The sequence below is a fragment of the Panthera leo genome, chromosome F2 (assembly GCF_018350215.1).
Source record: "Panthera leo isolate Ple1 chromosome F2, P.leo_Ple1_pat1.1, whole genome shotgun sequence".
In the NCBI taxonomy this organism is placed as follows: Eukaryota; Metazoa; Chordata; class Mammalia; order Carnivora; family Felidae; genus Panthera; species Panthera leo.
The window spans coordinates 63,478,929-63,505,270 of record NC_056695.1 but is presented as its reverse complement, the minus strand read 5'-3'; the positions used below and the strand labels follow the sequence as shown (position 1 = coordinate 63,505,270).

Here is a 26,342-nt window from a genome sequence, read left to right as displayed (position 1 = left end):
TTTTTTTTTAATTTTTTTCAACGTTTTTTTTTATTTTTGGGACAGAGAGAGACAGAGCATGAACGGGGGAGGGGCAGAGAGAGAGGGAGACACAGAATCGGAAACAGGCTCGAGGCTCTGAGCCATCAGCCCAGAGCCTGACGCGGGGCTCGAACTCACGGACCGCGACATCGTGACCTGGCTGAAGTCGGACACTTAACCGACTGCGCCACCCAGGCGCCCCGAAATTGCAATTTTTAAAAAATGTTTATTTATTTTGAGAGAGAGACAGACATGGGGACAGCACGAGTGGGGGAGGGACAGAGAGAGAAGGAGACAGAGAATCCCAAGCAGGCTCCCGATGAGGGGCTCGATCTCACGAACTGTGAGATCATGACCTGAGCCGAAATCAAGAGTTGGCTGTTTAACCAACTGAGCCACCCAGGCACCCCAGCAAATGCAATTTTTGTAAACAATCTCAAAAAGATGTTTAGGCCTTTCACCGGCTTGAGGGTTTACTGCTATTAGTTCATTATACCTAATTTCACTTCCAAAGGTATAGTTTATCTTTTTCCCTGATACAGACATATTTCTGGTGCTTTCTTCATACTCGCTGGCTATGACTGGGCCCATCCTATCTAAACTCCTCAGTGTCCACGACGAATGTTTGCAGCCCGAATGGGTGTGGGAAGGTTTTTTGTGTTTTTTTTTGTTTTTTTTTTTTTGGTCCCTGGGGAAATAAAACAAAAGTTAGAAAGCTGGAGGAAAAGGAGAAGTGTTTTAAAGAGGATGTTGATGTGGTTTCGGGGAGAGACTGAGAGAAAGAGGCTGAGGAAGGAGAGAGGGCAAGATGCTGTCAAGCAGAGCACGCCGATTCCATTTGAAGGAAGCCACTGGGGCAGGTAGTTGTAGAAAGAAGGCTGGAGAACCTCCGAGAAGCAGCAGGTGGCCAAGAGGAGCTCACAGGTACACAGTGCTCCAAAATCCTATGCTTGTATATATAACTCAAGACATGCTTAGCATCGTCAGAAGCAACATTCCTTATGGCAGAACAAACTGTCTCATGGTTTTCTTTTTTCCCCTAAAGACTCCTCTAATATCTTAAATGATTGTTAGGATTAACTGCAACACAGAAGGGATTATTGGCATGATTTGCACCACCATTTGCCTTAAAGTCTGTAATTATATTAGACTAAGTAATGGAAATTTTTTCTTTAGGCCTCATCAAAAGGAGTTTAAAATGCTGTATGAATCATAACTCATGTCAGGCCCTAATGCATTTTAGTGCCTAAGGGTCAAGAAAATCCATTGTTATAATTATGCCCCAAAACAAAAGGAAAATTAGAAGGTTTTCAATTCTGTCCCTCAGCTATACATTCAGACACTGACATGCTGACATGGCACGAGCAGGAGAAAAAACCCAGATGATGAGCCTACCGTGAATGTCTTCCTTGCATATGGAGCCCCGGGAGTCAGGAGTTCCTCTGAAGTTACGGGTCTCTTCAACACTGTAAGACAGACACAAGGTCAAGGTGCAAGCCCTTCTGGTCCCTTGATCATTCATTCAGCAGATATTTACTGATTGCCTCATCTATGACTATCACTGAGCACATGTGGCAAAGATCCCTGCCTCACAGTTTATACTCTGGCCGAATACAGACAAAATATTAGCAAACGTGAAAAACCCTAAGCCTAACTTACAGAAAGAACCACAGAAAGAAGAAACAGCACAGGGTGAAGGGAAGCCAGGTGCCAACGGTGGGGATAAGGAGTGGGATGCTATTTTTCTGTAAAGAAAAGTTTTCAGGGCCCTGAGTGGCTCAGTTGGTTGAGCGACCGACTTCGACTCAGGTCATGATCTCATGGCTCATGAATTCGAACCTCACATAGTGCTCTCAGTACAGAGCCCACTTTGGATCCTCTGTCCCCCTTCCTCTGCCCCTCCCCCACTTGCAAATGCTCTTTCTCTCTCAAAAATAAATAAATTAAAAGAAAAGAAAAGAAAAAAGAAAAGGTTTTCTAGTTCTCACATTTCTTTCTTTGGAATCCTGATACGTATTCAACAGGTCAAAGTTAAGAGAAAAATCTGCCTCTAGCAGTCTGATAGCCACGTTTCAAGAGCTAACCCCACACAACATACTGCACACAACCACTCACCCAAGCTTCACTTATTTTCTGATCAATATCCAGGCTGCGTGTACACATTCACTGCCTTTTTCCCTCAGTAGTAATATTAGAGAAATGTTCCACATATGCAGCATGTGCTAGGTACTATGCCAGAGACTTCAAATATATTATGTCATTTAATCATCACAAGTACTGTTTAGTTAGGCTCTTCATTATCCCTATTTTATTAGGCTCTTCATTGTCCCTATTTTATTCGTGGGAAAACATGAGCTTAGAAAAGTTAAATAGCTTCGGGATGCCTGGGTGGCTCAGTGGGTTAAGCATCTGACTCTTGATTTTGCCTCGGGTCATGACTGCACAGTTAAAGAGATCTGGCCCTGCATTGGGCTCCATGCTGACAGCACAGAGCCTGCTTGGGATCCTGTCTCTGTCTCTGTCTCCCTTGCCCTTCCCCTCCTGTGTGCTCTCTCTTTCTTTCAAAAATAAACTTTAAAAAATGTTTAAAAGAAAGAAAAGTTAAATAGCTTTGTTCAAGGTCTCAACCTAATTAGCAGAATCAGGATTCCAACTCAGGCATTAGATGCCAGCACCCACCAGCCACAGTACAATATGGTTCCTCCCATGCTCTGCCCTCTCTGTAAGCAGAAGAAAGGACTCAAAATCTCTGGAAGGTAGTAATGTGTTGTCCTCCTCAGACATCTGTTCTTATCAGCTGATTGCTGTTGCCCACCAAGGCAGCAAAGACAGCAGCCAATTCTGGACTTGCTGGCTGCCTAAAAACCTGCCAATATGGTGGTCCCTTCTTACCTATGGGGATACGTTCCAAGATCCCCAGTGGGTGCCTGAAACCATGGACAGTACTGAACCCTACATATACTACTTTTTTTCCTATACATACATACCTATGATAAAGCTTAATTTATAAATTAGTCGCAGTAAGAGATCAGTACCAATAACTAGCAATAAAATAGAACAATTATAATAATACACGGTCATAAAAGTCATGTGAAGTAGTCTGTCTCTCAAAATATCGTATTGTCCTGTACTCACCCTTCCTGTGATGATGTGAGATCATAAAATGCCTATGTGATGAGACAAAGTAAGGTAAGTGACAGAGCCTGAGGCCACTATTGACCTTCTGACACTATATTAGAAGGAGGATCATCCGCTTCTGGGTTGCGGTTGACTTGGGTGACTGACCCCATGGAAAGGGAAAAGAGGGACCATGTAATGAACTTCTCCATCCATCCTGTGCTCACTAAGCACTGGAGAGGGGACTGCTTCGGTGGTCTAGAAAAGCCAGCGAATGGGGAGCCGGGGACCATCCTAATCCAGTTATTCAGAAATCATGAACTTGGGTATCACAAAGAAACTGGAGGGGCCATGGCCAGGCCCCTAACCCAGCGAAGTGTGAGCCTCCAATTCCCTTTGCCGGCAGCACTCAGAGGTCAGATGTCAGTCCTAGAACACGTGTGCAGCAGAAAAAGAAAAGGCAGCATGGGGTGAGACCCAGATGAGCCATCAGGTAGTCTGGCCCTAGCGAACACCCTCTCAGTTAAAGGCAATGACATGCTTCTTGTTGAGATGACAGGTGGCCAGAATGCTTACTTTTGCTTTCAGGTAGCTCATAAAAGAGAAAATGAATTTATGTTCCCCTCCAAAAAGAGGGAGTAGGTCAAAACCAAGAAAAGAGCCTCTTAGATGAACAGGATGTAAGAGAAGAGGTCCCTGGTTGAGGACTGAGACCTTTCAATTCCCTGTCACACAATTCTCTCCCCACCCAAGATAATCCTGTCTGGGTGAATGAATTCGGGTATAGAAATCACATGTACTGTAATATCTGACAGTAGTGACCACCTACCTTAATACACATTCTCTTTCTTGTTACTGAGATATAACTGACATATAAAATTATATTAGCTTCAGGTTCTAACATAATTATTCAATATATGTATATGTTTTGTGCAGTGATCACCACAATAAGTCTAGTTAACACCCCTCACCTCACATAGCTACAACATTCTCTTCTTGTGATGAGAACTTTTAAGATTTATTTTCTTAGCAACTTTCAAATACACAATACAGTATGATTATCTATAGTGACCATGCTGTATATTACACCCCCAGGACTTATTTATTTTATTTTTAAAGCTTTATTTATTTATTTTGAGAGAGAGAGAGAGAGAGAGAGAGAGAGAGAGCAAGAAGAGAAGAGGCGCAGACAGAGAGAATCCCACAGAGAGAATGTGATGCGGGTCTCGAACTCACAAACCGCCAGATCATATGTGAGTCAAGACCAAGAGTCTGAGGCTTAACCGACTGAGCCACCCAGGCGCCCCAGGACTTGTTTATTTTATAACTGGAAGTTTGTACCATTTGACCGCCTTCACCCATTCCTCTGGCAACAATCAATCTGTTCTCTATGTAAGTTTGTTTTTTTTTCTTTTTAGATTCCACATATTAGTGAGACCACATATTTGTCTGTTTCACTCATTTCACATAGCATAATGCCCTCAAATTCCATCCATGGTGTTGCGAACAGCAGGATTTCCTTCTTCTTATGGCTGAGTAATATTCCATTGTGTATAAATACACCTCATTTTCTTTATGCATTCATCGATCAATGGACCCTTAGTTTGTTTCCATGGCTTGGCTATTGTAAATAATGCTGCAAGGAACATGGGGTGCAGATGACATTTTGAGTAACTTCCTTTCCTTTGGATAAGTACCCAGAAATGGAATGGCTAGATCATATGGTAGTTCTATTTTTAATTTTTTGAGGAGCCCCATACTGTTTCCCATGGTGGCTGCATCAGTTTGCATTCCCAGCAACAGTGCGTGAGAGTCCCTCTTCCTCCACACCCTTGCCAGCACTTGTTATCTTTTGTCTTTTTGATAATAGCCGTTCTAACAGGTGTGAGATGATATTTTATCATGGTTTTGAATCACACTGTACTGTAATATTTGATCACTATACCAATAAAATAAAATAAATTATAAATAAAAGTATTTATTTTAATACATTTTCTCCTTCTTCTGTTGAAAAAAGATAGAAACCCTGAAGCCCAGGGAATTATCTTTTAGCTTTCTCTTTCTGAATCCTGGGGAAGTTATTTACTCATCACAAGGACACAAATTATGGTAATATCTCTAGTACTTTTTTTTTTTTTTTTTGGTCTGGTTTAGGGCTTTTATACATAGTTCTAAAAAATACATCCAGATATAAATATAATGATTAATTTTAAATGCCTTACTGTGAAGGTCTGTTTATCTGCTTGAGAAAAATAATCACACATAAGCTCACTGTACCTTGGGAACCCTCTTAAGAGGGAGAAGCTTGTCAGAATATAGGTAAGAGGTAGGACTTACAAACCACAATTAAAACAATAGAGACAACCATAGCAGAGTCCCAAAAAAGGCAACCTGACCTTTCTTTGCTGCCTGCTTATCAGTAAACGTTTCCCTTTGTGACAAGGCATAAGGAGAAAAAGGAAACAATACAAACCCAACTCAGGGAACGCAGATGTGTAGTTCATTTAAGTAATTAACACTTTGTTCTCATTCTACTATTGTATGCAGTGGAAAGCCTGCAAAATGGCTTTAGCATAGCTGACCCCTTCCGGAAACTGAATTCTTTTGCTTCTAACTTTAGATACACCTATCAGATTTCGATCAGGGCTTCAAAAAGCCTAGTTCTAAGAATATAGCCCTCCTTTCTCATTCTGCCTTATCACCGGTGTTTCATTAATTGAAAACCTGGTAGCATATGGGTGCTCAATGATTTCCAGCCAGAGTCCGTGTGGAAGCAAGTTTCTTCACTCATTTGCTGCAGGTTACAACTCTATTCTTTAGCTAATCCTCCAGAAGGTAGCAAAACAAAATGTTAGATTAAGTAAAATACCACTTGCCTAACAGAGTTTTCTCTTAAAACCCTTTGAACAACATCTATTTGTCCTTATTCTAACACATGCTCCCCGGCCCCAAAGAGAGGATACGTTCACTGAGGGAACCGGTCATGACCTTCCATCTTTGTACCCCCAAATCTGGCGATGAGGGAACAAGAGCAAAAGGAATGAATTCCCTTCCCTGAAGGTGATATACTGAACTGAGGGTGAACAGGGCACTAAACAAATGGAGTCGGGGGGGTTTTCAAGGCAGTGATTATTACCATCAGAGACCACGCAATCTAATCCTAGGAAAGAGGTGGGTAACGGACTTTGAGAAGGTGGTAGTATCTGTGAGTTACAGGTTCCTGTGGGCTGAAGAACTGATTGGGTCAAGGAGGAATTGTTTCTAAGCACAAGCTCATCGACAATCTTTGTCCCTAGATTTTTTTTTTTTTCTGGAATGTAAAGGCCATGCAGTTTGATCAGTAGATTTTGAAACTGCAAGGCACCAAGAGTCATTTCCGGGGATAGTTGGGTTTTGCACAGATCTGTGCTTCTTCCTTGGGGGTGCTAAGGCCCCAAAGACCTCTGCATCTGTTCAAACTCTCTTCAGGACCGAGGGGCATCTCCCAGCTGATACCTTCAACTGTCTTTGGAACGACCTCTGAAGAGAGCTGCCTTGCCCACGGTCAGGCCCTCCTCCCAGGGCAGCCAACATCAAATGACTGGTTAACCTGAGGGTTTAACAGAGTTGAGTCCCAATTTGGGACAACTGTGAAGGGCCATCCCACCTCCAGAGCTCCCCTTGGGGTCAGTGCAGCCTTCCCTGACGCTACACTGCAGCCCGATTCTCCCTGTGCCCAAATCTGCGTGCTTCCCTTCCTCTCGACAGGCCTTGGCTCCACGAGCATGCTGTCACAAGATTCCCACACACTAGCCTCCCCCGTCTGAGAATCTGCTTCCCGGGGAACGCAGCCCGCACATGTCCCAAGTGCCCCACAGCCCCAGCCAGAAACAGGGCTGCCTTTCGGCCACTCACCGGACTTGGGGTTGCAGAGCACAGGGGGGCTGCTGCTGAGGGTGGGGCTGCTGCTAAAGTAGCCACTGCTGCCACAGCTGCTCATGCTGCTTCTCCGCACCGCAGACACGATCTTGATCTCCTTGCTGGGGCTGACTGTGCGGGCCAGAAACACACAGTCAGGAGGGCGGCGGCCATGAGACACACGGGCTTTCAGCCATGAGACACAGCAGGCGTGTCACACGTGCCAGAAAAAGGCACCCTGGCCTTGGAGTCAGAGGAGCAAGAATCCGACTTGCAGCCTTCCACTCGCTAATAGCATCACGTGGGGCCACTCGCCTCAGTTCTCTGAGCCTCAATTTCCCCAGCTGTGAAGTGGGTATAATGCAACAGGATCGGTACAAGGAGTGGGTTATATAATGTACGTGAAAGTAAGCAGCCATATAAAACGTTATTTCAAGAACGACCGAGCCCATGCTAGGCAGTCCCTGGAAGGGGGTAAATTAACTGCCGGCTATACACTTAATGGATTAACAGTAATAATAAATGCCTCCCGATCTAATAGCAAGTCATGAATCACCCAGAGCCATGGAAGAAGGAGATTAACACACATTAACACATATTTCGGCTTTGGAAGTGTATGTGAGGCAGCAGTTTTGTGATCTGATCTGGTCCTCTTTGCCACAGAGCTGGTGGCTTTCAACAGGGAGAGGAGAAGGTGTGTGTTCAAACGAAAGAAGCCGTAGGTAGAGAGCATCCCGCTTAGTGCCTGGAACGTGGAAAGCACAAAATAACGACTGGCTTTTATGGTGACCACGGCCACTATATCCTCTTTCTCATCAGTGTCACTTTTCGGGTCTATTGGGTCCACAAGAAACCGGCAAACCTTAGCACTAGTAAGAACGTGAACAGTTACTCGGCATTTGCGGGAGACTGCGACCTGCGACCCTGAGGAACACGTGATGTGTGTGTGCACACACCTGACCCTCTAGTGCTTACTCTCTCCTCTTGCTTCATTCTTTCTTCCACCCTGGCTGTGTCCGAGGAGCTCCAGGGCAAGGGAGATTGGGGAGGAGAGAGCAGAAATAGAGAGAGAGAGTTAAGACAGAACTGGTGTGAGATCCAGCTCTGTCCACCACTTTCTAATGGTGTGACCTTGGGTAAGCCCCTCCATTGTTCCAAGCCTCAGTTTCTCCACCCATAAAATGGGGATAAGAAAAGTCCTTCCTCTTTCGGATATTGTGAGAATTAATAAAATTCAGGCACATAAGCCTAGCTCAGTGCCAGGGACACAGAAAGGACTCGATATAGCTACAAGCACTCTTGCACCTCCCACAAATAACCACATTTTCAAGACACACATTTTCATTGTGCCCCGAGTTTCAGGTGAAGCCCAGAATTTCCAAACCTTAGGCCAACCAGTTCCTTGAGTCAATGCCAAGTTTTCAGAGGAGTTGAAGATATCCCTTTAAGTACCCCTCTTCTTCAAATGACACATCAAGTTAACCTTTTCCGGACGAGTGGGGTTATCTTTGTGAACATCTGTCAGCATCATTTCTGTCAAGGTTCATTGTAAATATGGGACTGTTTGACCTTCCATGTAACGTCCGAGCTCCTCTGTTTGCTTTTCACAATTTTTCTTTGTTCTGGGTCACCCCTTCATGACAGGTTGACAATCAGTTGCCTTTGACTTGTCTATGCCCTCAGAAGTCTTTATTTACCATTAAAGCACACAGTTTTTCAGTGCTGTGATTTAGAAAACTGGATAATTAATGACATATAAGAACCGTTTATCAATGAAAAGCAAGTAAGGCAAAATGAGAGGTTAAGAGGTCTTGTATAATGTAAATACTTATTTTATAAAACGATCTTCATGACATCTAAGTTGACAGCCCAGGAACAATTTGGTAATGCTGGGTTTCCCCGCCCTCCACCCCATACTTCTTGGTTATGAATAAATAAAAAACGTGCTGGAGAAACTAATTTCACAGTGCTGAGTTATTACCCTAACATTTCTCAAAAGACAAATGCACGTGATCAGTTACATGGTGAAACTGACATACCGGACATAAAACTGGTAGATTTCCGATTGTCGTGGCTCTGCTTCCTCAGGCAGAAGGGACTGTCGTGAGTTTCCTGGGAAGAGGGGGACTTCTCATTGAGCAGCTCCATCAGTCTACGCCTCCGCCGGAAGTTCATTCTGAACTGGTAGAGAAGGTTGCTGTCCACAAATGGGTGCTTGTTGGACACTGAGGAGAAAGAACAGACGAGCATGACTGGCATCCTGGCCACTGAGCACTGCAGCCAGAAGATTCCATCCAATGGGGACAAAAGTCTTTTAAGAAAGAGTTTAATTCTACAGATGCTGCCATGACCTTGTAATCTACACATGGTCCCAAATTCTTTCTGTGCCGTGCACTTTAGAAATTTACTACTCAATTCCTCCAGGGGAGCTCTGCCTGATCTCAACCCTGATCTAAGTCAGACTCTTCCTGGTGTTGCCCCAGCCCCTACTGAACCTCCCTCCATCTGAGCACTTACCACACTGCACCTGCATTATCCATTCACTTCTCTGCCTTTCCCACTCAACTCTAGGCTCTCTGGGGCAGTGATCATGGCTTCATTTAGCCCTGTGTCCCCCGTACGCAGCAAAGTGCTAGTCCCATAGCAACACATCCAATTATTTCTTAACTTTTTTATTTGGAAATAATTAAAGACTCAGAGAGTTGCAAAAATAATAGAGACTCCATACCGTTTGTTTGCTTGTTTGTTTTGGTGGTGGGGAGAGCACATCTTTTTCTCCCAACTAAGTCACTCTGCTTAAGGGCCCAGACCGTTAATCATTCCGGCATCTTGAAATCCTAGACTACCATGTGTTTGGCTCAGAGTAGGTACTCCATAAAAGGCTGGAAGTGAATAGTCTGTGATAGGTAGATAAGCAGCATATCCAGAACACAACCTAACTTTAAACTGTTTAGCGGCTAGTCTATACCACTTCCCCCCTAAACCAATCTGTGGGCTCGTGGTATGACCGTGCTGGGTCAGCAAATGCAAGCTTGGGGTGTAGCTGTATTTATTGTGCACACTTGCTATGAGTAATTCTTCTGGTTACATGGATATCAGAGTCTCAAAAAGGTGGGTCCCTATTAAGAGAGTCCACAGCCAACCTTTAACTTAATGATTCATATGGGTGTTTCACACTCTTCAAATGGTGATAAACTCGTCACTTTGGTTAAGTGAATGATGTTGGCCCCAAAGACAAATATACTTAATTCAGGGGTAGTTCTGCATGTTCTTAATAAATAATGCATCCTTGGATTTGGGAGATGCTGAATGCATCCTGAACCAAGAGATAAGCCAATTACACTTTGATATGATATCTACACAAAGTGGTTCTTTTTTGGATAGTCAAATTTTTATAGAAATTTACTACATCACTACATTCGATAATACTATAATAAAATTTTGTAGGTAAGTTATTTGTTTCTGGCAGACTTTTCTGAGTTTATTAAGATTCTTTGAATCCTCAAGTTGACCTTGGCAACAGTATCTTAAATTACAACCTGAAAATACACAGTTCTATATACATTTATTAACATCTACTGTTTTCTCTTTGGACTGTGAATTATATGAAACATTAGCCCTGCTAATAAATAAATCCAGAAAAAAATTCTGAATCCAAACAAATTCCATAATGGCTAAAAGTACCTTAGAAAGTATTTTTTTAGTGTTTATTTATTTTTGAGAGAGATACAGCATGAGTGGGGGAGGGGCAGAGAGAGAGGGAGACACAGGATCCAAAGCAGGCTCTAGGATCTGAGCTGTTAGCATACAGCCTGACGTGGGACTCAAACCCATGGACCGTGAGTTCACCTCCTGAGCTGAAGTCAGATGCTTAACGGACTGAGCCACCCTGGTGCCCCTAAAAAGTGTTTTTAATTGAAGCGGAAATATGACTATCAATTTAATCTCCTCAGGCTTTAAATACTGACCAAGGGTTAAAGTCATACCCATTCTCCATTCTCCACCTCCCCAGCTCTCCACTACCTATGGCTCAGAGGATAAACTGAGCACCTAAGATAAGATAAAACGGTTAAATTTAAATAGTCCTTATTCATCACATTCTCTCTCCAATAGTGTAAATGACCTTAACCGTGACCAAATCAGGGAAAAGAAAAATTGGATTGATAGTAGACCATACCTGTTTAACATAATGCAAGCAGATTGTAAGAACTCAAACAATTATACATTTATTATTTCACAACCACTGTTGTTTTCACAGTTACCAGCATGTACTGATGATATATTGCCATTTGGCTTCTGGGAACTCAATTTTATGACGCACCATATTTAACACCCCACTGCAAGTTTCAAGGACTTATTTGGATTTTAGTGTGTGAGGAGCAGCCACACTGTGAACTGAGTATCTCCATGTGTTCATCCCCCAGCTGTGTGGCTGGCATAGCTGGAGTCCAATTCTCCTCTCAGAATAGAAAAATGACAATTGCATGTGTCACTCGCATTGTTTTCAATGAATTATGCTGCTTCTAAAAGGGTTCTTTTTCTCTCTCTCTTATTAAAAGTTTAATGACATGAACACCGAATACCGCGCACTTGCTTTGTTTGTGAGTGTAGCCTTAGGTATAAAACAGATAATCATAGTTACAAAAGCTTAAAGAGCACAGGTAGAAGCCATACTATAGCATCCACCAGTCACACAAGGCATCATTCATGTATCCGACAATGTGAGCACCCGTTAAGTGGCGCACACTATCCCAGCCATCTATCTTAGCATGGTGACTGCAACGTGACACCTGTTCTGTTCATCCTTTCAAGCCCATACCCTGTGTTTCATATAATAACAAAACAAGTAAGCTGGGACTTTACTCAACATTTTCTTACGCTGAATAACTTCTCGAAATGAGTAGCATGCAATAAAAAGCAATTGTTCTAGAATCCGATGACGTCAGTTTTGATCCCAGTTCACCAATTTGACTGGAGGAGTGATTTGGGCAGTTTATTAAACATTTTAAGTTTGCACAGCTTTGCTGTCAAGAAGAAATGGAATAACTGGTGTGAGAGATTCGGAATGTCATCTGGAATCTACTGAAATCTAGTGGTTTAAGTCTTCTCATTCTGAGACTCATAAAGATTGACTGCAGCCTTTGGTCATTTAAGTTTCTGCACAGAACCTGTTTCTTCTGCCTTTTCTGCCCTTCTTTCAAAGAACACTTCACCCATCTCCCACACACAGGTCTGTCACCTTTTCACTCATGAAAAATACGGAATCTTAACCAGATATCCAGATCTAGATTGGCAACTATCCCAATGGGAGATGTTTAAATCTCAGAAGAGACAAAAACAAGAAGTAGGGAGTGAGTTAAGACACAGGACGTTTTAGGAAGTAACTAGATGAAGAAAGCCATTTTTATAGCCATAAATTACATATGTAGAGTCTCAAGAAATACACAATGGCTAAATGACATATAGTTCGTATTCCAGAAAGAAAAAGGAATTGGTTCTGTCCATACTTTAACATGACATTCTCTATATTAAATACAAAACCATTTGCTACATAGGAGTCTTGCTTTTTGCTAAACACAGAAGAAATTACCTAAACTATGGGGGGAAAAAATTAAAGGGAAGGAAAGACAAATCAATTGGCAGACTGTGACTGGTGTCTCTAAATCTGGAGACTGTTCCAGTCCTTCACTTCTCAGATCTCAACACTATATGGGACTTTTATTTAGAGTAAATGTGGTGTCACGAACAATTCAATAAACTTCATTCTTTGCTCCTTGAGAATATGAAGCTGTAAACAGGAATAAGTACGAAGAGAGAATATTCAAAGTGAACATTCAAGATCTAGTATTATTATGGGAAAAGATAGGATTCAGTAGGCAGAGAGGGAAAGGTTAGGACCTGAGGTCCCTGGGTGGGGAAAAACACCTATTTTGGAACAATGCTGGGAGTGTCTGACCACAGCAAACCCCCTCAGGGGTAAGGTTCATCTTAAGAATGCAACAGACACCACTTCTCCCCCTCAGGTTCCTCTCAGGAATTTGAAAAAAAAGACCTAACTAAAAATAACTAGTAGACCATTAAAGTATGACCTACAAGGAAGGTATGGCCATAGACCACCCCTCATATAATGGAATCGAGCCCATCAGGAATGGACAACTCAGCACCCAGAGCTATCAAGCCAATAAGGGTAGGACCTGTGAAGGAACAAGGGGGAAGGGTTGGGGTGCTGACCAGAACCTTGGAAAACAAAGACCCTTGCCTATTGCCACGAGCATTCACTTTCAGAGGTTCCCCCCTCAGTAAAGAGAGCTTTCATACCCTGATCTTATACTCTAATAAACTTTTGCCTACTGCTCATTATATTTTGCATCCACCTCTTTATTCTTCAAAGCAGCGAGACCACGAATCCTGGGTATTGAGGTAAAAAAAAAAAATCCTGCAATATTCTGGTTGTGCTCTTATAATTACAGTTGTAATTAAAAAGTGATAATTATTGACTCATTCAATTTATATTCCTGGGACTTATGAAGACTTCCCTTTTATACTGGTGGCATTCCCAAGGGACTTGACTTGGCTTGGTATCAAAATAGATATAAAACAGGAGAAAAAGCAGCCACAGCCAGAAAGCTAAAGCCATTAAATACAAGAGGGTCTAATTGCTTATGAAAGCGGGGGTTCTAGAAGCACTAAGCTCACAATGTTGTTGATATTTGGTAAGAGAAAATAGATCCTGATTCGCAGTGTGCTTTACTTTTCAGAAAGCATGAGGGAAATGGCATGTAATCTACCAAACTAACAAAGTGATATAGTTGACTTTTTGTGGATAATGTGGCTACGTTTTTCTATTATAAGTTATTAGGATGACTTTAACAAACACAAAGAGATTTTTAAAAGTGATTATCGGGACACCTGGGTGGCTCAGTTGGGTAAATGTCCAATTCTTGATTTTTGGCTCAAGTCATGATCTCTCGGTTCATGACTTGGAGCCCCGTATCAGGCTCTGCACTCTCAGCGTGGGGCTGCTGGGGATTCTCTCTCTCTCTCTCTCTCTCTCTCTCTCTCTCTCTCTCTCTGTGCTTCCTCCACTCATTCTCTCTTTCTCACTCTTTCTGAAAATAAACTTTTTTTAAAAAAGTGATTATCTACAAGAGGGGAAATTGGCTTCTACTCTACTGACACATATAATCTAAGGATGAATATAAACATTTATCACCTTGAAACCTACAAACTCAGCTGAATATAGAAGACATTTTAAGCTACTTATCTAGTTGAAGGGAGGAAGGTCACATACTTTCATCTATCCTTGAAACGTCTGCTGGCAAATGACCTAACACAACAGGCATCGTGAAGTAAGTGAACTGAATCCGGCAGTGTGATAAGGGGAGCTGGACGGGAGTGAGGGGAGAGTATGCACAGACACCAACTGCTCCCCGGATGCACTTCATCAAATCTTTTTATAGGATGGTCTCGGGGCACCTGGGTAGCTCAGTTGGTTAAGCATCTGACTCTTGATTCCAGCTCAGGTCATGATCTCGTGGTTCGTGGGTTCAAGTCCCGTGTCGGGCTCTGCAGTAACACTGTGGAGTTAGTGCAGAGCTGTTAGTGCAGAGCCTGCTTGGGATCTTCTCTCTCTCTCTCTCTCTCTCTCTCTGCTCTTGCTAATACACAGTCCTTCAGAGTCCAAGCATCTCAGGTCACTTAGTATATTGCAGATTTTACAGACTGTCAAGACTAAAACAAAAAAATACTAATATAATGCTTTTTATTAATGTGTTTGGTGGAAAACCAGAACTGAGAATGAACTACAACAGAAGGTGAAAGCTATTTTTTTTTATCTGAGATATACTGAAGGCTGTAGCCACCCATCTCAAACCATCCTAAAGGGGATGCAGGAGTTGAAAGAGCCCTGCTTCCCAAAGGAGCAAAAGTCCTTGATTCAAGAACATTGAGCAATTGTATTTAAGTGCCTATGCCATGTAAGGACAGTGCTAGGTGCCTGGAATATAAAACTCTTCAAAAGGCAATAACAACAGTGAGTCAGAGAACTAAAATAATTACTTCCTAAGCACTGACAACAGTAATAAGAGGATATGAAAACAGGAAATTGGTTTTAGAGTATGAAGTCCTATTAGCTGACAATACTAAAACAAAACACAGTCACAAAGCCAGAACCCAATTACACCAATTTAATTGATTGAAAGGAGGTGAGGAACAAGGATCAAAGTGAGTCTAGTAAAGATGGCAGAAAAGAAGAAAATCAAAACACGGCATTGTGATTGTGTAGGTTTCTGCAGCCTCCGTGTCTGACAGCCAGAAATGTAAAGGTAATAAACAGATGGCAGGTCAAAGTATGTTTTATTCTTCACTATGCATCATTAAATAATAGCTGGGTGCCTTCCAAGGACTAGAACCTTTGTTAGTGATAAAACTCAGAACAAAGGGTATGTTTTTCAGAGACTAAATCATACCAAGAGCACAGAGAGGTCTAAAACCAAATTTATGTTGTCCAGGAAATGGAGTATCTCACATACAAAAGTCAATGAAAAAACTTTGTAACTCTGTTCTAGATCTTTTGGGCTTCTTGGCATAAATCCAAAGGCCTAATGAAAGCACCTCAGTGTTGATTTATTTCACATGTATACATTCATCACGGAGTATGTATAACATACTGTGTAAGGCCAGCATGGATGAAGCCATCACACTTATATTAAGCTCTACCCCACCAAGGCATCTGATGCTGAGAATATTGATAACAATAATGAGAGTAAGAATCGGCTAGCATTTGTTGAGTGACACTCTGTGCCAGGTCCTATGCTTAATAGCACATGCATGATTATATCATTCAGGTCTCATAGCAGCACTATGGGAGAGCTATTATGATTATTCCCATTTTACAGATGAGAAAACAGGATTACACAAGGTAAACTTACCCAAGGTTCCATAGTTATTAACTGGAAGGTCCAAGACAGAAACACTGACAGGTTGACTCTGGAACCCCATCTTGTAATCTCCTGGCTAGACTGTCTCCCAACCAAAGATATAACAATGCCAAATGAGGAAGTGAATAAGCTTACAAACACACACACACACACACACACACAAAACAGAATTTGCTTTTCTCTCATTTATTCCTGTCTATAGTTTACGGAAGGCAATTTGGATGGGCAGATTTCCACAAAACTCTTCACCAGGCCAAAACATTTATTACCTTGGAATTGCTTATTGAAAGAACAGAACGATGACGGTCTCAGATGGCCCTGGGTTGAACACCAGCTTCACTCTGTTGTATTGTTTTGTTTTTAAATGATGAACTGCATTGTATTTGTCCAAACTATACAGATGATTTTTTTCACTTTCCATTTTACTCAGCCTGAGAAAACACTGGCAGAATCCTCAAGATTATTCATCTTTGATACTCATGTTTTGTTCAGTGCTGAATGCCTAGTCTTTAGTAAGTTACTTAACTGCCCTGAGCTTCAATTATATTCATCTGTAATATGAGTTGAAGAACTAATTGCATAACATAGGTAAAAAAGCCCAATATAGTTTCTGGTCCTTAGAGGCACTCCATTAATGTTGGCCATGTGTGGGTTTCCTTGAGGGCCCAAGGTATCTGTACCCAAAAGATACCTTTCCAAGGTATAAGCCTTTGCAGACATCACCCATGTAGGGGAAGAATCTGGAAGCAACTTTAGGTGTTCTGGAAGAAAAGGAGGCATCCAACCTACACCAGATCAACTCAGCAGGGCCAACAACATGGAGAAGGATATCCAGTGTGATGCTAGAGGTACCCAGGAACCATGGCAGGTGAAAACCCACCAAAGCCCGATTCCCAGATGGCATTTTTTTTTTTTTTTTGGTGGCCATGGTGCTGAGTTTCTTTCTTTTTTTTAGTTTAATTTTTTAAATTTACATCCAAATTAGCATTTAGTGCAACAATGATTTCAGGAGTAGGTTCCTTAATGCCCCTTACCATTTAGCCCATCCCCCTTCCACAACCCCTCTAGTAACCCTCTATTTGTTCTCCATATTTAAGAGTCTCTTATGTTTTGTCCCCCTCCCTGTTTTTATATTATTTTTGCTTCCCTTCCTTATGTTCATTTGTTCTGTGTCTTAAAGTCCTCATATGAGTGAAGCCATATGATATTTGTCTTTCTCTGACTAATTTCACTTAGCATAATATCCTCTAGTTCCATCCACGTAGTTGCAAATGGCAAGATTTCATTCTTTTTGATTGCTGAGTAATACTCCATTATATATATATATATATATATATATATATATATATATATATATATATATATATATATATCATATCTTCTTTATCCATTCATCCATCGATGGACATTTGGGCTCTTTCCGTACTTTGGCTATTGTTGGTAGTGCTGCCATAAACATCGAGGTGCATGTGTCCCTTCGAAACAGCATACTTGTATCCCTTGGATAAATACCTACTAGTGCAATTGCTGGGTCGTAGGTAGTTCTATTTTAATTTTTTGAGAAATCTCCATACTGGTTTCCAGAGTGGCTGCACCAGCTTGCATTCCCACCGACAATGCAAGAGATCCTCTTTCTCTGCATCCTGGCCAACACCTGTTGTTTCCTGAGTTGTTAATGTTAGCCATTCTGACAGGTGTGAGGTGGTATCTCATTGCAGTTTTGACTTGTATTTCCCTGATGATGAGAGATGTTGAGCATTTTTTCATGTGTCGGTTGCCCATCTGGATGTCTTCTTTGGAGAAGTGTCTATTCATGTCTTTTGCCCATTTCTTCACTGGATTATTTGTTTTTTTTTTGGGGGGGGTGTTGAGTTTGATCAGTTCTTTATAGATTTTGGATACTAACCCTTTATCTGATATGTTGTTTGCAAATATCTTCTCCCATTCCATCGGTTGCCTTTTAGTTTTGCTGCTTGTTTCCTTCGCTGTGCAGAAGCTTTTTATTTTGATGAGGTCCCAGTAGTTCATTTTTGCTTTTGTTTCCCTTGCCTGTGGAGACATGTTGAGTAAGAAGTTGCTGCGGCCAAGATCAAAGAGGTTTTTGCGGGGCGCTTGGGTGGCGCAGTCGGTTGGGCGTCCAACTTCAGCCAGGTCACGATCTCGCGGTCCGTGAGTTCGAGCCCCGCGTCAGGCTCTGGGCTAATGGCTCAGAGCCTGGAGCCTGTTTCTGATTCTGTGTCTCCCTCTCTCTCTGCCCCTCCCCCGTTCATGCTCTGTCTCTCTCTGTCCCAAAAATAAATAAATGTTGAAAAAAAAAAAAAAAAGAGGTTTTTGCCTGCTTTCTCCTTGAGGATTTTCATGGCTTCCTATCTTACATTTAGGTCTTTCATCCATTTTGAGTTTGTTTTTGTGTCTGGTGTAAGAAAGCGGTCCAGGTTCATTCTTCTGCATGTCACTGTCCAGTTTTCCCAGCCCCACTTGCTGAAAAGACTGTCTTTATTCCATTGGATATTCTTTCCTGCTTTGTCAAAAATCAGTTGGCCGTACGTTTGTGGGTCCATTTCTGGGTTCCCTATTCTGTTCTATTGATCTGAGTGTCTGTTGTTATGCCACCCAGATGGCAATTTCTAACTCTTCCCAGAAAGGTTACCACAGAACGTGCTGTAACTTTACTGTAGAGCAATTTATCAGGTGTTCCTTATGAGACTGAAGAGTATGGTACATTCAAAATAGTAAAAAGAAGATATTCAAAAAGAAAGAAATCAGTGGTGAGATTTAGGTTGTTGTTTTTTTTTTTAAACTGTCTTCCTATATTTTCTATATCATTTATATCTGTATTCACCTTTTCTTATACCAAAAAGGAATATAGATATTGGAAAATCCTTGCCTACTTTTTAAAAGATAAACTTTATATTTTGAAATCATTTTAGATTCATAGAAAGGCAGCAAAACATAATACAGACAATTCCCATTCACCCCAGAAGCCCCCTAATGTTAAGATAATCATGGTGCAGTGGTCCAAACTAAGACATTAACCTTGGTTCCCTTCTATTTCAAGTATCACTTAGAGCGATAAGGAACTCCGTGTGTGGACAAAAGAAGACAACTATTCCTTGGAAGCCCATGTTTCACAGGGAAGATCCCATAGTCACTTAATGATAAAGACATTTGTCCTTGTGGATGACAATGCTGGCTGCTGTCCAAAACACATTCTCTCTTTCTTCCACTTTTATTATTTGCTCAGGGTAGCAGTGTGCCTGGGTAAAAGCATTAGTTCACTGATTGCCTTCCACCAAGGGGTGACCATGTGACATAGTTCTGGCCCATGTGATATAGGTATAATTCCCTGGGAAAGGCAACCTTTCCTAAAGAAAAGCAAAGTCTTGCTAGGTGACAGCTCTTGGCCATTCTATCTTCTTCCTGCCCACAGTGCAGACTTGAGGCCTGGCATCCATTAGGAAAGGCCACACAGAGATGGATGGGGCTATATCCACCTCTTACCAGCTCAGGATTCTCCACCTGGAACAGCTTGCTGCCTGAGCTGTTCCAGGAACTGCTCTATTCAAGCCCATCATTACTACATTTGCCGTTATTTGCGGCAAAACAGAATCCTGATGCTGTTCCAAACCCAGGCTTAGAGACATGAAATTAAAAGCTCAAAAAACAAATGCTTTCTGTTTATTTGCAACCCACACCTTGTAACAAACTATGCTTGATTCAGAGGCCAAGAGGGATAAGACATAAAGTCACACACACAAAAGATATGCCTTCCAGCAACTCATCTCTGACTCCCCTGTGATTGAACTGGTTATGGACAGTCCCTTGGCCTCAATTTTTACATTTGTGGAAAAGAAATGACAATAACTTCATCTTTTAACCAACACAAGTGAAGTTAATAAACATACAGGGACACATAGATGTCTGAAATGTCACAATAACGCCAATGCACCATTAATAATATTGTTCTGCTGTCAGCAAAAATCCAAAGGATCCCACAATGAAAAGCAGAAATTTAAGAAAGTGGTCCAGAACACTGGGTTATATACTGGATAAGCCCTTTCTGAGTAATGAGAGAACCAGTCTAAGTGATGGCAGTCAACAATTTCTGACTTGTGGAAATATTTAAAAATCAAAGGAAATATTAAAAAAACAGAGGTGAAAGAAAATATGATTGTGAAATCAGTGTGCTGGGGAAGGGAGAATTGTTGTCACCATTCCAGAAATTTGTGTCACTGGCACCCAGCTTTATGGAGGTGTCCAAACCAACACTGCAAAGTATAGGTAACAAGGTGCTTCTTTAACACAAACATTCAGGAATTTAGCCACAGACAAAGATCTCTGAGATGAGGGACTGAAAAATGACATACACACTCACCAGGATATCACCCTGCCCTGCAGTGGTTTCAAAAAGGGCTAGAGGGAGGCTCTCCAGAATAGCAGCCACAGGTCACATGTGGCTGCCAAGCCTTGAGGGGTGGCGAGTCCGAATTGAGATGAGCTGCAAGTGTAAAATCTGCACTGGATCTTAAAATATTGAGTAGGAAAAATAAGAACATAAAATAGCTGATTGGTATTTTTCACGTTGAAAATTTTGTTCAAGCAAAATCTTACATTTTGAAGTGGTATTTTGGAGACAGTGAGTTAAAATATATTACTGAGATGAATTTCACCCACCTCTACTGTTATTACTGTGGCCATTAGAAAAGTTTAAAGTAGATCTATGGTTTGCATTTGTGGCTCACATCATATTTCCATTGGAAGCACGATGGGTCTAGCGTAGGGGCTGGTTTTCCATAGGAACAGACCAGCTAAGCACCGAACAAGTTCATCCCTTAAAGTGTAACACTTTGAGAGCTATCTGTCATAGAAGGTAACTCTTATCCCGAGCTTCTGATAGCCAAAGAATCAAGGGTTGTTCTTACCGCAGTCTTTTTCCCCTTCACACTATGTCCCCCATCCTATTTCCTTCATTTTGATGAGGAAGCACATTATGTTCCGACTTGATAGGAATCCCTGCTCGAGATTATGCTCTCAGCAACTGTCAAAGGGGACTTCAGAAGTCCTGCCATATGTAGCAACGTGGATGGAACTGGAGGGTATTATGCTAAGTGAAATAAGTCAGTCAGACAAAAACAGATAGCATATGTTTTCACTCATATATGGATCTTGAGAAACTTAACAGAAGACCATGGGGGAAGGGAAGGGGGAAAAAAAGGTTACAAACAGAGAGGGTGGGAGGCAAACCATAAGAGACTGTTAAATACAGAGAACAAACTGAGGGTGGATGGGGGGTGGGGGAAAGGGGAAAGTGGGCAACGGGCATTGAGGAGGGCACTTGTTGGAATGAGCACTGGGTGTTGTATGGAAGCCAATTTGACAATAAATTATATTAAAAAAAAAAAAAAGAGGACCTCAGAGAGACGGGAATGAGCCAGTGGTTAAAAACCAGCACCTTCCCCTTCTCCCTGGACATGGCGGCTTTGGTAATTTCCAACCACACTGAAACCTGGGCAGGAGCCAAAGGAGTGGCTATAATAAAATGGATAGAAGGAGCGGTGAGGGGTTGAGGGAGCCTCCTTACTGGGTCCAATGTCATCACTGGGACAGAGAAGAAAGTGAAGGAGAGCTTTTTAGAGAAAAAAGCTAGATAAAATGTTAGAGCCTTTAGAATTTTATGTCAGTTTTAAAATAACTTATATAGGGGCACCTGGGTGGCTCAGTCAGTTAAGCATCTGACTTCGGCTCAGGTAGTGATCTCACGGTTCATGGGTTTGAGCCCTGCATCGGGGTCTATGCTGACAGCTCAGAGCCTGGAGCCTGCTTCAGATTCTGCATCTCCCCCCTCTCTCTTTGTCCCTCCCCCACTCGCACTCTCTCTCAAAAATAAACATTAAATAAAATAAAATAACTTTTTAAATAACTCTATAAAAACATTATTCTCCAAATTAGATTAAAATTGGTTATGAATATTAATTAACACATATTTTCCCAACTGTAATCTGGATATGTATGTGGTGTGTGTGTGTGTGTGTGTGTGTGTGTGTGTGTATAACTCCTTCTTTAATTTTTAACTTAATCCTGTTGCATAGTCACACCAATCAGAGTTGACCAAATGGTCAGTTTTACACCCAGCAATCACTCCAGGGTACTAATATGCTTCAGCTTGTTTGGCCAATCCTGGTGGAAGAGGTGAGGAGGGAGCGAGGAGGAGGAGCTATAGGTCCGAACACAAAAGACAATCCAGACAGACTGTCTGAGAGGGGACCCTCAGCTAAGAGAAGTGAGTTAACGTGAGTGGCTGAGAATCTAGAGCCAGAGGCAGCAAGTTGGGGACTTTCTAGAGCTACAAGAATGGTCTGTGATGTAAAAGAGAATGGAGAGATTTCACTCCTTAAAGGAGAGCCTCTTAACTTTCTGTCCCACCTGCCTCCACCCTGCCTTGAGGGCTGTGGTCAAACTTGTGTCCATCAGTAGCCAGGACTTAACACCACAGTTTCCTGACCAGTGGGAGAGAGAAGAGTCATATCCTGATCCAAAATCTGAATTGTCCATTCCACCCTGATACGTGTTTCTACTATACCTGAGACGCTCGTCTACACGTCCCACTAAAAATGACCACTGAAAACCACCTGAGTCCTTAAACTGCCACACAACACCTAACTGAGTAGTACTTAATACAAGACTGCATAGTTTCCATATACTTCAACTGCACAGAGATTGTGTGCCTCTGTTTTAAGACTTCCTCGTGTTGTTAAAGAAATGCTGCATTTGGATAAACTGAGGAATATGTACAGCTGGGACACTGGACAACAAGCCGTCAGGAGCAAGGCAGGAGTTGGTAGGAGTGCATGCTTCAGAGCCAAATGCTGCCTGTAGCTAGATCAGTGTCTGTAGACCTGACAAGTTATACTAATGTCAACTAAAGACTGAAATATTTACATTTCCGACACTGTCGACAAAAGGCCTCTGTTCCTTATGCATTGCACTCTTTTGGAAGATTACATGAGCTAAGGTATCTCTTATTCCCTTCACACTTTCTAATAGTTAAGTCCTGGTGTAGCTACAAGACCTGTTTTCCTTTAACCAAAATCAACACTTTAATGTGTGCCAATGCATCAGCCCTTGACTTTCCCAAGCAACCTTGCTCCCTTATGTTTACACTGCAACAACATTATGGCTGTGTACACGTTTCTTCTTGCTTTGGATTCAGCTACAATAAAAAGTGAAACGGAGCCAAAGCATATCAGAAGGCACAGTGGGATAATTCCCAGAGATTCTAAATTGAGAAGGTAAAACAATTTTATTAGATGACGGCTGTTGATAAAGATTGTGCTTGAAATAATTATTGAAAGTGGACTGAGAAAATATTCTCTCCAAGCAGTATTTTTGTTCCTATTCAAAGCTTAACATGAAAGAGCTAAGAATGATTATACTAGTGCCAAATACTGTATATTGTCATCTAAAACAACAGGAATAACAATACCAAGTGCACTGATAGGGTAGAGGATGAAATGAACTAACACCAGTAAAGAACAGTCTATCACTTGTGCCTACCTAAAGCATCCCTCCCCTACCTGGTGAGTCTGTCAGTCAAAGGGTTCTGCCCATCTAGGGTCAAGACGTGGGCAGGTGACCCGGGTTCAGCCAATCAGAGTCACTCCCTAGGGTTTAGCATGGAGCTAATTTCCTGGCTCTAGGTGGCTGGAAGGGATGGCCCTTTCGTCACTAGTTCCTGGCAAGTGGATCCCCAAGAGCTGCTCTAGTACTTCTCCAGGCATCTGGTTTTTCAATGTTTCCTTTAACTGTCAGCTAGCTCTGCCTATGTTTAAAGCAAATAATGATTGGGGCTGCTTATACTGAAAGAACGCTAGCTGGTATAAATACTCAGCACTGTGCCCAGCAAATGGTAAGGTTTCAATAAGTGGTCACTACCGCCATCCATTCATTTAACACTTTTTTTCTTTCTTTCTTTCTTCTTCTTCTTTTTTTTTTTTTTTTTTTTTTTTTTACTGAATAGTCAATATACCAATGCCAAGCCACTGGGGACACAGAGAAAACCAATTCTCTGTACTCAAAGCACTGAACATTCTAGTTAAGTGTAAAGAAAAATGAAGATACTGACTGGATGCCATCTGTAATACAAAAATCTTCTTGTTGGTAGCAAGAAGTTACCAAAGGCCAAAAGTAAGAGAACGTGAGTAGGAGAGTCTTGATGGACAGGAAGGGAGGGTAGGCCAGCAATGGTAGGTTGCTATTGACAGAGACTCTCTCCTTTTCTGACTCTATAGTCAGTTTCTCCTGAACCCTCTTTTCTATTAGGCCTTGACCTTGGCCCCCATCCTGTCTTTGGCTTGCCCAGCCCAGTCTTAAAGAATCCTCCTAAGTCAGTCTGGTGAGAACCACCCCCTCCCACCCTCGATATTCAATCACTCTTGATATTTGACCAAATTTCTCCTCTTCCATCTTTGCTTGTAAGTTGTTGGCCTACCTTCCTTAAAAATTCTCATAAACTGGTTTAGCAAGAATCCCCTTAGGGGTGCCTGCCTGGGTGGCTCAGTCGATTAAGCATCTGACTCTTGATTTCAGCTCAGGTCATGATCTCACTGTTAGGAGATCAAGCCCCGTGTCAGCCTCCGCACTGGGCATGGAGCCTGCTTAAGATTCTCTCTCCTCCTCTGCCTCTCCCCATCTCTTTCTCTCTCTCTCTCAAAAGAAAAGAAATGAAAAGAGAAAAAAGAAGAAAAGAATCTCTCTACTCTTGATGTCTCCTATTAATAAATTTCCATCTCCTGACCCCTTCTTTCTGTCCTCGCAGTATTCAGAGTTTGGCCCCATCTCCCTTCACCACTGCAATACTCCTACTGCAAATAGTCTTGGGGCAAGTCCTCCTTAGTGTTCTGTCAGAATACTTTTCTTTTCCACAGTATCACCCAGTCTTGGGCCAGTTGCAATCTTGCCTTCAGCCTCAATCATCAGGGCCATTTTTCTTCCCTTTCTCCCATCCTTCTCTCTCTCTCTTTCATCCTTTCTTTAGGCAGGTTATTCCAGGCTCAGGCTGAACTCTTGTCAGTGATCGTAATTACTGGTAAGATGGGGCTAATTCCTGTCTGGCTCTGGCATCTAGCTTCCTGGGTGGCGGGTTCCAAGCTCTCTCTCCATGGCTGTCAGACTCAACGTCTCAGTTACTGTCTTCCGCTGCAGAATGGGATAATCACAACTACCCCCGAGCAGCTGGGAGGATTAAAAGGCTAATATACATAAAACCACTTTGGGAATTGCAAAATGTTATATAAATATATTCTTAAAACAAAAGAAAAAGAAAGAGGGCTTGATGAAGTGTTGAAATTGTTGAAGAGCTCTGACTAAATCTTTAAAAGAGGAAATTATACGCCTGGACAGAACAGCAGTAGCCTGATTATCCAGGGTCATCTGCTGCAGCTGTGAACAATTTACCCGTGTGATTATCTGCTTTCTATCCCCCTCCATGTAAGGAAAAGAGAGCTGGAGAGCAGCTAAGGCAGTTGAGGGAGATACTTTATGCGAGCAGAGAAACGTGTTCGCGGCATTTTGCGAAGGTTATACAAACATCTCCAGGCACCTGGTCATTGTTTGGGGCATGGGAATCGTGTATTTTATGAACCAGCAATTTTTATGGTTAAGACATGTGCCAGGCCGTGTGAGCTGATGCAATACAAGTTGAGGAATTTTCTTCCTCACCTAGTGGAGCTTATAACCGGTGTTCAGTCGTCGTTGCTGATGAAGAGCCAGATTGCCTGGATTTGAATGCTGAGTCTACCATTTACTAGCTCTTGTCTTCAGCAAGTTTCTTAACCTTATCTTTAAAAGGAGAATAATTATGATACCTAACTTGAGAGGAGTAAGTGAGTAAATGAGTAGAGTGGTTACAACAGTGGCTGGCACGTGATAGGGGCTCTATAAATGCTAACTGTTATTTACAATGGACCAGATCGCCTACCATAGCAGGCATTTGGGGGCCATAAGAAGTAGACGCCCTGTGGAAAGCTTTGGCCAACCGCTATTATGTAACCTCCACGGCAGCTCTGAGCGGGGAGGAGGGTTACCATAGCAGCCCTGATACAGAAGGGCTCGCCTGGGGGCCTGGCCTGTGACTAGCATCTGGGAACTTGGCTTTTGGAAGGTTCCCTAGGTAACTTCACGATAAGGCAACTTCACCCACCTGGGGACCTGAATTCTGCTCTGCCAGCCTGCCTACATTGTTTGTACAAACACTATGATTTATGGAGAATACGTGTTTTCCTACTGGGAGTCTGCAATGCTGAGAGTTGTGGCTGGCCAAGCAGGCGGAGTGTACCTCCGTGAGCAACCCCCAACAAAAACCTCGTATTC

General features: G+C 42.3%; 1 protein-coding gene across 1 annotated transcript in view; it reads right to left on the bottom strand.

Moving 5' to 3' along the window:
- Positions 1-26,342, bottom strand: part of DEPTOR (DEP domain containing MTOR interacting protein) — a 135,345-nt gene that overhangs the window by 35,136 nt on the left and 73,867 nt on the right. Inside the window, exons 5-7 of the mRNA XM_042923308.1 lie at positions 9,075-9,260; positions 7,033-7,167; positions 1,417-1,487 (exon numbers count right to left, since the gene is read on the bottom strand). Coding sequence (XP_042779242.1) covers positions 1,417-1,487; positions 7,033-7,167; positions 9,075-9,260 — 392 coding nt within the window. The remainder of the gene's footprint in view (positions 1-1,416; positions 1,488-7,032; positions 7,168-9,074; positions 9,261-26,342) is intronic.